Source organism: Hippopotamus amphibius, chromosome 10 (assembly GCF_030028045.1).
Source record: "Hippopotamus amphibius kiboko isolate mHipAmp2 chromosome 10, mHipAmp2.hap2, whole genome shotgun sequence".
Lineage (NCBI taxonomy): Eukaryota > Metazoa > Chordata > Mammalia > Artiodactyla > Hippopotamidae > Hippopotamus > Hippopotamus amphibius.
In genome coordinates, this window is record NC_080195.1 from 115,558,730 (window position 1) to 115,570,878 (window position 12,149).

Below are 12,149 nucleotides of genomic sequence, written 5' to 3' on the forward strand. Positions count from 1 at the left end.
GAGCTGCCAGCAGCCTGGACCCCAGGTGACCACGGGGTGGAGCTGCCTGCAGCCTGGGCCCCAGGTGACCACGGGGGGCGGAGCTGCCTGCAGCCTGGGCCCCAGGTGACCATGGGGTGGAGCTGCCAGCAGCCTGGGCCCCAGGTGACCACGGGGGGCGGAGCTGCCTGCAGCCTGGGCCCCAGGTGACCACGGGGCGGAGCTGCCTGCAGCCTGGGCCCTGGATGACCCTGGTGGGGGGTGGGGGTGGGGGCGCAGAGCTGCCAGGCTGCACCGTCACAGGAGATGGCTTCCTAGGTTGCTCCATTGTCCCACATGACCATCTGGGGCCAGTGACCTGCATCTGTTTAGTCAGAGAGAAATAAACTTCTCTGTTGTCAGGTAGAAGTAGTTACTGAACATTATTAGAATGTTCACATCTGACATTGTGTTAATTTTATTCCTTTCAGCATTACCATAACCCCTTATCGTTTATAGCAGCACTTGGGTTGCAGTGGATTCTCTTGGGTGTATACAGTGCAGACCCAGCGCCTGCAGACAGTGGTGATTTTACCCCTCCTGTCGAGTTTGGACCTCTTGGTGATTTCAGATGCTGGTGAGGTCGGATCGGCAGCGGATGAGTATTAGCGAAGAAACACATCGTATTTTTCAGTCTTGTTGAACGATAAGGTTGTCTCTGTAAGTGAAATTACCCAAGAGCTGAAGCCAGCCCCTTTAAACCTCAAAAACGGGACAGTGTTGACCTGACCTAAAGTTTTCATTAGACGTGTGAAAATGCCTTCCCTGCCCCCGACCGACCGCCTTCAGTAGCGGGGTGAGCGCGCCTCGCTCACGGGTGAGGTCAGGGCGGACAACAGTTGCTCATTATGTTCTCATTAGTGATGTCATTGTGGCCACGGGGTCTGCCAGCTGCCCCAGCCCCCGGTGCCCTCCAGGTGGTGCCGTCTGAGGTCGCCGGCTCGCCTCTGCCCGCGTGCTGCCGTCAGCAGGATGCCTGCCCCCAGCGCCCCCTGCCCCCGCTTTACTCATCTGGTGCTTCGGCTTGGCTGTGGGCCAGGAGACCACCCAGTCCCGCATGTCCCAGCAAGAGCGAGGAGGAGCCCGTCTAGGAGCTAAGGAGTCCCTGTGAGTGAAGCTGTCTGTCTCTCTGATACATGGGCTGGCTGCTCAGAAAGCAGATGGGGGGTTATTTTCCTTTTTGGCTATGTTCTGAATAGTACATGTTGTCACCTAAATGATCTTAAGATACTTTAAAAATATTGGAGATAATGTTATCCCTCTAGTGTCCTTTTTTTCCAATAGTCAGTCTGTTCATAGACTTTCTCCTCCAGTATTTCCTGACTAGAAACAACAGAACTATCCCCAAGCAAAACAAAAACCTAGGGCTTGTCCCCAGTTTGCCCCCCATGCAGCCAGCCAGCATGGCATTGCTGTTTTTCTGCCTCATAGCAGGCTAGGTCTGCTCTACTTACTTACTGCGCATAAAGGGATGGATGGATGGATGGATGGATGGTTGGATGGATGGATGCGTGGATGGATGGATGGATGGATGGATGGATGGTTGGATGGATGGGTGGATGCGTGGATGGATGGATGGGTGGATGCATGGATGGATGGATGGATGGATGGATGGATGGATGGATGGGTGGATGCGTGGATGGATGGATGGATGGATGGATGCGTGGATGGAAAGGTGGGTGTGTGGCTGGATGGATGAATAGATGGGTGGATGGGTGGTTGGATGGGTAGGTGGGTGGATGAGACACAGGAAGGGAAAGAAGGAAGAAGGGAAGGTAACAGCCATTTCTTGGTTCTCCTTCATTATGGACTTAAAAAAATTTATTTTATTTTTGGCTGCTTTGGGTCTTGGTTGCTGTGCATGGGCTTTCTCTTGTTGTGATGAGTGGGGGCTACTCTTTGTCGCGGTGCATGGGCCTCTCATTGTGGTGGCTTCGTCTTCTAGAGCACGAGTTCTAGGCACGTGGGCTCCGTAGTTGTGGCTCATGGGCTTAGTTTCTCCATGGCATGTGGAATCTTCCTGGACCAGGGCTCGAACCTGTGTCCCCTGTGTTGGCAGGTGGATTCTTAACCACCGCGCCACCAGGGAAACACCGATGATGGACTTGGAATTTGGATTATATATAACTAAAACAGTTCTTTTTAATCCTATAATCCAGACTTCCTGTCTAGAACACCAGAAACCAGGCACTTTTGGCATGTTTAATGTCTTCGCCCTTCACCAGCCACTGTGCTCAACGTCACACCTATTCAGGAGGGACTGCCCTGACAGGGCAGGGTGAGGCTGCCAGGCTTTGACCTCAGGTCCAAAAGGTGGTTGGTCCAGAGTGGGTATCAGCAGTGGTGCCTTCTCCCTGGATCTCAGGAACAGAGTGCAGGTCAGCTGAAGCAGCACCCCCAGCGCAGGCCAGTTCCTGCCCCCGCGCAGAGCCAGAGCCTGGCGATGGGGCAGCACCGGGTGTTCAGGCTGGGGGTGCAGCTTCTGCCGGGTGCTGTTGGCAGGAGCTGGAGGGACTGGCGTGGGCTCTGTGTGCGAATGGAATAGCCGCCTTCCACGTGCAGGGAGAGCCGTTTACCCCCCTGCACGGAGTGAAGAGGCACTCTGGGTGGTGAGGAAAGGCTTTGTTGGAAAGATGAGGGTTTGGGCACAGATGGGGGTGGTGCCCGGGAAGGAGCTCTGAAGGCCAGACCATCTGACTGGCTAGTTCTTGAGGAAGAGGAACAAAGGGACCAATGCCGGTCCTGCGGGCATCTGGGGGTGGCCCTGAGGCAGGAGCAGGGGATGTGAGCAGGGCGGGACTGGGCCAGGGTCCCCGGCAGACCCCAGGCGTCCTGCGCAGCAGGGCGTGGGAAGGGGCCTGTGCACGCCCAGAGTCACGGGGTCCGGGAACGAGGCCTGGATACGTGTGAGAGCCGTGTCCCCCTGCTCGGGGCCGCGGCGCACGCTGCAGGCTGCGGCCTTAAACAACAGACGTCGACGCCCCCCATCCTGGGGGCTGGGAGGCCAAGGCCGGGGTGTCGGAGGCTGTGAAGGAAGGGGCCGCGCGTAGAGGCCGCCTCTTCCCTGTGTCCTCACGTGGTCGTCCCTCCGCGCGTCTGTGTCCTCATCTCTTCTTATAAGGCTGCCCGTCAGATTGGATTAGGGCCACCCTAGGGACCCCACTTAACTTGATTTCCTTTGTCGAGACCAAGTTTCCAACATCCCCTTGTGAGGGGACACCATTGACGTGTAACAAGAGGCGCCCAGGTCAGGGCTGGCAGTGGCGGGGACAGAGCCCAGCAGGGGCCAGGCCCTTCGCGGGCCGATGGTGAGCCGGTCCAGGCGCTCCCGGCTCCCGGGTCTCCCTTCACCACACTGACCCCTGAGCGACGTGGCCACGGGAACCACAGGCTCGCAGCTAGCAGCAAAAGTCCAGAGGGACGGTGTCAGAACCACGAGGGTCCTGCTTCTGGGGCAGGGGGCTGGCGCGGCGCCGGAGCCAGGAGGAGGGTCTGGTCCGGCTCCCAGTCCTCCCTGCCCCACCGGGTTGTGGCGGCTCCCGAGAGGCCCAGGTCGGGGTCTCCCGGGGTCGCCTGTCGTGTTGCTGCTCCGTGAGGCTCCCCTGCCGAGCGCCGGGCCGGCCTCTGTTCTGTGCCCTTGTCCCCGAGGGGCAGTGCCACCCTGTGTCTCCCCTGTGGGAGGGGGAGTGCAGCTCGTCCCCTGCCCTGAGAAGGTGGGGTCCCGGCAGCTTGCGTGGGGCCACAGCACCCTCAGGACCGGGCTGTGCAGGCGCCGGGCCTCCGGGACGGTCTAAACGCTTCTCTGACAAAGGGACTTCGGCTCAGCTTTCCCCGCCAGCTCAGCAACAGCATCTGAGTATTAATGAAAAAGCACCAATACCTTTTGTTTTATTTTAAAATATTTAAAGAGAATGATTATTTTTAAAAATATATTTATTTATTTATTTACTTGGCTGCACCGGGTCTTAGTTCCAACATGCGGGATCTTTAGTTGTGGCATGCAGACTCTTAGTTGTGACATGTGAACTCTTAGTTGCAGCACATGTGCAGGATCTAGTTCCCCAACCAGGGATTGGGCTCATGCCCCCTGCCGTGGAAGCGTGGAGTCTTTTTTAAATTTTATTTATTTATTTATTTATTTGGCTGCGCCGGGTCTTAGGTGCCAAGTGTGGGATCTTTAGTTGCGGCGGCACGTGGGATCTTAGTTTCCCAAGCAGGGATCGAACCCTGGCCCCCTGCATTGGGAGCGCAGAGTCTGAGCCACGGGACCGTCGGGGAAGGCCTGATGCATCCTTTTATTCTAGGGCACATCCCATGTTTTCCGAAAGCTCACATCAACATCAGGGGAAGAGCTGCGTGTTGCTGCAGTTTCGAAGCTTCTTATTTGCATGGTTGGGTCAAGTGCATCCCGCAGGCAGGCATGGTCCCTATGGCATGTATTACGGGGCAGCGGTGACGGGTCAGAACAGGCTCGGCCCACTTAACGCTCAGGACATGAGAGGTAGGCGGGAGGCAGCCTTGATGGAAACTGTGGGGTCAGAGGCGATTGAGGTGGATATTAACTCAGCGTCTCCCAATCAGATTGTGGGGTGAGCCCAGCAGGCTGAACTTTTACTGGCAGACACCTAGGGGCGCTGCCTTCACCAAGTGGTAGTAGCAGGAAGGGGACAAGGGGGCTGTGCCCCCAGTGGGTGCAGCCAGGAGCCTCCAGCATCCCCTTGAACCTGAATTAATCACGGGGAAACAGAGCCAGGTTGTGGGGTATCAGCAGGACTGCTGGCTTAGGCTCTTCAAATGGGGGAGCGAGTGTGTCAGGTCAAAGGAGAACGGGGCGTGTGATCGAATGCCACGCCGGCCCTCGACCAGGGCCCGGATGGAGAGAAGTGACAGAGGTCGTCTGGGGGACAGCTTGTGAAATTGGACCGAGATGAGATATCCGCGAATATGCTCGGGTCAGTGTTAAATTTCTCAGATGTGATCGTGGTATCATGGTCTGTCAAAGGCCCAGATTCTGAGGTGACATAGGCTGAGCTGTTTAGGAGTGGATTTTCATCAAACATTCCAGAAGAAATGTTTAAACTTAAATTTAGCCTATGCACAAGAAATGTAAAAATTAAACTTAAATATTCATTCATATTTTTGTTATATAATGTTAGGTTAAGACCATTGGTAAAAGACTTTCAATCATAATAAATTATAATAAGATCCTGTAGAGGAAGTACAATGGAAATACGAATTCAAGGAGAAAACAGAATAAATTTCCTGACTTTAAGAGAAATCTTTTCGTGTGTTTTGAAAATGGATGTGATGGTGGCTGTCAGATCACTATGGCATTTAGAGCCCATTTTCTACATTTATAAGAATAAAGCCCCTGACTTATGATGATTCAAATTATGACTTTTTTGACTCTATGTTACACACTCAGTGAAAACCATACCCGGAATTGTGAATTGTAACCTTCTCCCCGGCTGGCGACACGCGGACCCGTCCTCCCTCTGGTGCTGGCCAGTGGTGGCCGCAGCCCCGTCAGCCCCGACGTGCTGTCCAGGCGGTCGGGCCCAGCGGGGTCAGAGGTGGTGCCCCGAGAGGCCGCGACGTCCACGCGGAGGTTGACACTGGGTGCTTTTATCGGGGGCGGGGGCACGTGGGAGGGGCCCTAGACCTCAGTCGCTGACGTTCCTCAGGACAGGGTCTGGCCCACGGGGGAGCGAGGACACCGGGCCCACATCTGGGCGTTGGGGACAGACTGACAACCCAGGCGGATGGCCAGCAGCAGGGAGGAGTGCCCACGGCAGCTAGGAGCCTGGCCCGCCGCACCCCGGTGGGCGCGGGCGAGGGGCCGTTCCGGACGGGGGGCGGCACCATGCGGCGGAGGGCCCGAGAAGAGGGTGTGGCTCTCTGGGGCCTCTGTGGATGGACGCACTCTACCAGAGGTTCAGGGGACGGACTGGGACTGGTGGTGGTTAAACAGATTTCCGAGTGAAAGCCTGTGTCGGGACAGAGGCGCACGGGGGGCAGAGCGGGGCCAGAGGCTGCGCACCTGCTGCCGTCGGCAGGTGGACAGGTGGGTGGCCAGGCTGGGGGCGGCCCCGCCGTCCGAGGCTGGACGGCAGCCGGCTGGGCCCACAGGTGGGTCCCACGTGATCTTCTTTATCCCGTGTCCGAAAGCCCAGAGGTGCTGCCAGGGCTGGGGGGCGTGGACTGGGGGGAGGCGATGAGCTGCCTTGTCCTGATCCGGCAGCGGTCTGACAGGTGCCCTGACACCATGCCTGTGTGATTCACCCCTCGGGGAAGTGGATTCTCCAGCAGGTCTGGTACGGACCCGGGGAGCCTGCTTTTAACAGCATCACAGCTGATGGGCCGAACTTCGAGCTGGCTTTTGGGGACCCTGGTTATTGTGCCTGATCCAGGATGGCGGGGGGAGTAGAGCCTGGTGCTGGGGCCCGGGGGGCAGGGAGCCTGCCACGTGGCAGGCGGGGGGAGGCCAGATGTCAGGCAGCAGCATCGGGTCTGGTCAGAGCCGTTATCCCTGGTCCCAGGAGGCAGCGGGCCTCGGGCCTGGCCTGGCTGATGTGTGAGTCTCTGCGTTACGGAGGGGTCCCCGCTCATGGGGGGCCCACAGGGAACGTGGATGCGGGTCTCCCTGCTGGTTTGGAGTCCGGCCCTCCTGCTTTGCACGGTGTGGCCCTGAACAAGTCACGTAGCCTCTGGGCTTCCTTTGCTTACCGGTCACATAGGGGCAGTGACGGCGTGCACCGGGCTTTGTGAGAGTTTGGGAGACGGTGGTGGGAAGTGCCTGCAGCGGCCCCAGGACACAGCCCTGCCCTGAGTGGTGCCCCTGCGCTTCCTGGTGTGTCTCCTCTCCCCCAAGGTCAGAGCAGCAGTGAGTCACTGACCCCAGCACGCAGCGAGGACACCGCCACAAGTGCGTCCTCTTGTGGCCTCTCGGGGTCAGTGCTTCGGACACGCGGGTGGGGGGCCAGGGTCCTTCGGGGGCTGTGGGCATCAGAAGGCCTGCCCGGACCTGGGGTTTCAGCCCCCCCAGGGGTTCCCGAGCCTGGCGCCAGCCCCCACCCCCTACACGTAGCTACTCAGGGTCCAAGGGTGTGCAGAGGGTGTCCTCGGGCGCCACGTGGCCTCACCTCCGGCACAGCAGCTGGGCCCCTCGTGCCCCGGTGTGCCCGGCATGGCCCCCCCCCCGGAGGCCTCCAGAGCCCACTCCACCCACCCCCCCAGAGAGCAGGGGGGCACCGCTAGGGAGGACCCAGCGGGGGTCGCGGCCGGTGGCCACCAGGCTGTCGCATGGCTGGCTCTGAAAGTGTCAGGGCTCCGTCACAGCCGCCCCCTTGTTTCTGTCCACACGGGGACTACAGGGCAGCTCGCAGAACAAGTACAGCCACGAAATGCGAGCCTCTGGCTTCACTTTTGAAACCAAGAAACCAGTGTTGAGGGGAAGGGGAAGAAGCTGGCTGAGTCCCGGGAGGGTCACCGCTTCCACCTTAGAGACCAAAACAAAAGCCTTTCAGCTGAAAAGTGCACAACAGCTCGGGAGTTAAAAGACAGTAGTTGAAATGTTTTTAAAGAGATTTCGTGTGCAGTTCTGATCTTTTAAATAAGATGCTAAAAAAAGAAAAGAAAAGTTACCCATCTTGCCTTTACCTGGAGATAGTCACTATTAATGTTTGCGTGCATTTCGTCTGGTCTTTTCTTCCTTCCTTTGTGTGCATGTGTGTATATGTTGTGTGGCGTGTGTGTGTACATGGCGTGGGTGACGCCTGTGTGAGCGACGTGTGTCAGCTCCCCCGTCCACCCCATACGTACGTCACTCTCGGGAGGGAAGGGCCTGCGGACGCTGTGGGGGGCTGCAGACGTGGGCTCTGGCGTGGGCACCGTGGACGCCGCCTCCGCCCGCGGAGCCCCCGGCGCCCTGCCTGACCGCGGCCCCGTCTTTGCAGGACGGCCGTTCTCAGCGAAGGACCCTGCACGCGCTACTGAGCTGTGGCCATGGGCCTGCTCGCCTTCCTGAAGACCCAGTTCGTCGTGCACCTCCTCGTCGGCTTCGTCTTCGTGGTGAGTGGGCTGATCATCAACTCCGTCCAGCTCTGCACGCTCGTCCTCTGGCCTGTGAACAAGCAGCTGTACCGCCGGCTGAACTGCCGCCTCGCCTACTCGCTCTGGAGCCGTGAGTATCGCCCGCGCACGGCGGGGCGGGGTCCTGCGCACGGTGAGGACAGCGACCTCGCTGCGGGAGGGTCCCAGACAAGCCAGTGCGGGGACCGGGGCGGGGGGGAGCGTGTGTGATGAACGGGAGGGCAGTGGGCCGGCTCTCAGGCCCCGGCCAGGGACTGGGGGCTGCTCTTGGCCAACAGACGTGCAGGGATGGGGGGATGGGGGGGCGGGGGCTCTTGGCCCCAGCTGCTCCCTGGGCGGAACCACGTGACATCCCAACACCTGACCCTCTGGACCCACAGAGGTGGCAGTTTCACATGGCCTCGCGTGGTGCTCTGGACATTTGAAAACACGCAGTAATAACCAGGACCAGGCTCTCACGGCTGCCGGCACGTGGCCAGTCTTGAGTCACCAGACCCCCAGTCACCCCAGCACCAGAGTACAGTGAAGCCAGCGTTGGGTGGCCTGTCATCTCGTGTAAATATTTCAGTCTCTCCAAAAGGAAAGTACTCTCACCCGTCTCTCAATTAAATGTATGTGCCTAGGTGTGTACAGGTGTTCCCTATACGTGCTTGTGATGTGCGTGCATGTGTGTGTATAGAGTCGGTCCTCGCCCATCAGGTGGACAGAGACTTAGAAGCTGCCGACAGCGGGGGCACTCACCCTGCGGGCCGGGGTCAGGGGGCACATCTTTGGAGGGCAGTTTGCCAGTAGCGACAGACAGCTTAAATGGTTCTATATTTTGACCCAATTATTCCACAAAATAAGAATGTAACCTAGAAAGATATCTGCAAAAAGTACATATATGTACAATCTCATTGTATCATTTTTAATGTCAGCACAAAACTGGCAGCAGCCTAAGTACCCGTTCATGGAAGCTGACCGTGGTGTGTCCACCGGCTGGAATCCCGCAAGGCCAGCGAGAACAGCAAGGGGAGTCTCTTCTTCCTGATAGAGAACCAAGTTCAAGATACATTTTTGAGTGAAAACGGAAGCTATAAAGCAAAGCACAGAGCATGCTACCATTTATTTATTTTTTAAAGACACATGGGACACTTATGTGTGGCCGTCCCTGCTTAGAAAAATGCTGAGGGGTGAACAGAAAACGCGACCATCCCGGGAGTGGAGGACGGCGGGGACTCTTCCTGTTTATTTCATACGGTGTGCTCTTTACAGTTCTCAGCATGAAAATACGTTTCTTTTACAATGAAGAGAAAATAATACACATGGTGCGTCCTACGGGAAGTGGTGAGCCTGTGTACCTGTCCCCGTGACCCCTCCCAGCGCAGGAGCAGGAAGAGGGCAGCCGAAAAGGCCTTGCGGTGTCCAAGCCCAGGGTGCGTGCCCTCCTCCCGACAGGGGACAGCGGCCCTGCTTTCAGCCGTAAATGTGCGATAGTTTGGGTTCCCAGATGGCTTTATTCCTAAATAAAAGGCCAGCTCTGTGTGTGTGTGTGAGAAGGAGAACTGGAAACCCCGTCACGGAGAGCACGCAGGGCAGCTGTGCACAGGGGAGGTGCGCGCGTAACCTAAAGGGCAGGTGCTAACTCGTGAGGGTCAGAGACGCCCCTCCGGCGTATTCTGAGGTTAACACACGACCAGACAGCCGACGTCTGGATGAAGCCAGCTTTTTAACGCATTGCCGCGTTCGTGGTCAGTCAAGGAAATGCCTCGGCCTCGCCCCCGCCCTTCGCAGCAGAGGGCACGGAGGTGGGGTATCCGCGCTGCTTCCCGGGGCCCCCGCCTCAGCAGCTGCCGGAGAGGGGCTGCGTCCAAACCAGGGTCCCGAGGGCTCGCCGGAGTCCGCAGGCCAGCCGTGCCCATGGGGTCAGCAGAGGCGACCGGCAGTGTGCTCGGCGTTCTCCGGTTCCGGCCTGAGGAGTCACACAGATTGAGACAGACCGTACGTGAGCACAGAGCCAAAGAACAACAGGCACACAACAGCAGGTTTAGACAAAACACGGCCCAAAGCCACCGGATTTGGAAAAGAACCAAGTAGAACTTCTAGGAATAAAAATTGTCATTATCATATTTTTTAAAAGCAAAACCTTACTTTTAAAATGAATAAATTTTATATCAGATTAGACACAGCTAATGAGAGAGTGGGTGAACTGGACATTCATGTGAAGAAATCATCCCGACGGCAGTAGAGCGACAAGAGGAAAAATATCAAATAGGGTTAGAAGATGTAAGAAGAGAGTGAAGGTCTGTGAAACAGGTCTCAGACTCCTGTCCCCAAGGACAGAGTAAGGAGACGCTCCATTGGAGGAGGTGATGGCTGAGAACTTTCCTGACAGGATGGAAAACAGGACTCCGTAGCTCTGGGAAGCGGATGTACACCACGCAGGGTATATAGATAGAAATCCACACTTCGGCCCACACAGAGAAATCACAAACCATCAGAGACAAAAAGAAGGTCTTAAAAACGCCCGGAAAGGGAAAGGAAAGCTGGAAAGGAAAGCTAGGATGCCAGCAAGAGTCACAGACTCCCAGCCGCCTCGGCACAGCGTCGTCAGCGCCAAAGGCAGCGGGCGGTGCCCCGCCCCGGCCGAGAACTCGACACACAGCAGAGAGACCTTTCAGGAAAGAGGATGAGAGAAAAGCAGTCTGAGGGGAACAAAAAGTGAGAGCGTTCACTGCCTGCAGATCGTAAACAAAAGCCATCAAAAAATAGGGTCTGCGTTACCGGAGAGACTGGCAGCCGGAGAGATTGGTAAGCACGTAAGTCTACACAGGCGTATAAAATAGTAACGTTGCCCAGCCTGTGCGGCCGAGAGCAGACGGGCCAGCGGCAGGCAGCCTGTCAGTCAGGAGCGGGGGCCAAAGTAGGACCCCATCGTTGCTGAATGTGTCAGGAAGACAGCAGAGATCTTTCCTTAAGGCTTTGTTAACTAAGTATAGGGTATAAAACATCATTTCTAAACTACTTGAAAAAGATGGATTAAAAAAGCAAAGACAAATTCATTTTTTAAGGTAAGAGAGTAGAAAAAAGGCATAAAAATAAGAAAACGAGGTGGAGGTTAAGATTTACATAAAATCCCCCAACATCTGGAAGGAACACGGGTGCCCACAGAACCCACATGCTGTGGGAGTCGCCCCCAGGACCTGATGAATTTGGGGCGCTTCTCCACGTGCTTATTTCTGAAATACACGAGCAGGAGTCCTTCCCAGATTCGAGCTGCCGGAAGCCTGCCCCGATTCCGGGGGCACACGGGGAGAGTGAGTCTCAAGATCGTGTAGACGGCCGTGAACCACCGCTTCACCGTCAGCTCTGCGAGCGTCCCCGGGCCCATCCTGTGACGCCTGGTGTCTGCTGCCTCCCCGCCGGACCCCCCACCCCGAGCCCAGGGTGACTCTGTCGTCCTCAGGCCCGAGGAGTCTTCGTGCTGTGTCAGGGGCACAGATGTGGAACCAGACGGCCTGGCTGGGGCCCTGGCTCCCTGCTGACCTCGGCGGAGGCTCTAGCCCTTCCCATCTGTGAAATAGAGCCGGTACCTCTCAGCTGGACCTCAAGATTAAATGAGCGCATAGAGCGTGCATACAACAGATGCTTAATAAATGACTACTGTTAGTAGGCAAGTTTGAAGTTTTCAAAAAATCATTGGTGGAGGGCTTCCTAGGTGGCGCAGTGGTTAAGAATCCACCTGCCAATGCAGGGCACACGGGTTCAAGCCCTGCTCCAGGAAGATCCCACATGCCGCAGAAGAGCTAAGCTGGTGTGCCACAACTATTGAGCCTGCGCTTTAGAGCCCGTGAGCCACAACGACTGAGCCCATGTGCTGTAGCTACTGAAGCCCACGTGCCTAGAGCCCGTGCTCCGCAACAAGAGAAGCCATGGCAATGAGCAGCCTGCGCACCACAACGAAGAGTAGCCCCCACTCACCACAACTAAAGAAAGTCCGCGCACAGCAAAAAAGACCCAACACAACCAATAAAATAAATAAATTAATTAATTAAAAAAAA

The 12,149-nt window shown here is 56.8% G+C and overlaps 1 protein-coding gene across 7 annotated transcripts in view; it reads left to right on the forward strand.

Moving 5' to 3' along the window:
• Positions 1-12,149, forward strand: part of AGPAT3 (1-acylglycerol-3-phosphate O-acyltransferase 3) — a 91,429-nt gene that overhangs the window by 62,180 nt on the left and 17,100 nt on the right. For 5 of the 7 annotated variants that reach the window (XM_057696173.1, XM_057696170.1, XM_057696174.1 and 2 more), the window contains one exon: positions 7,974-8,242. In XM_057696173.1, coding sequence (XP_057552156.1) covers positions 8,023-8,242 — 220 coding nt within the window. In that variant the 5' untranslated portion in view covers positions 7,974-8,022. Of the gene's footprint in view, positions 1-7,973; positions 8,243-8,489; positions 8,721-12,149 lie in introns of those variants that run through there. The other 2 variants (XM_057696177.1, XM_057696176.1) reach the window with 2 other exon arrangements.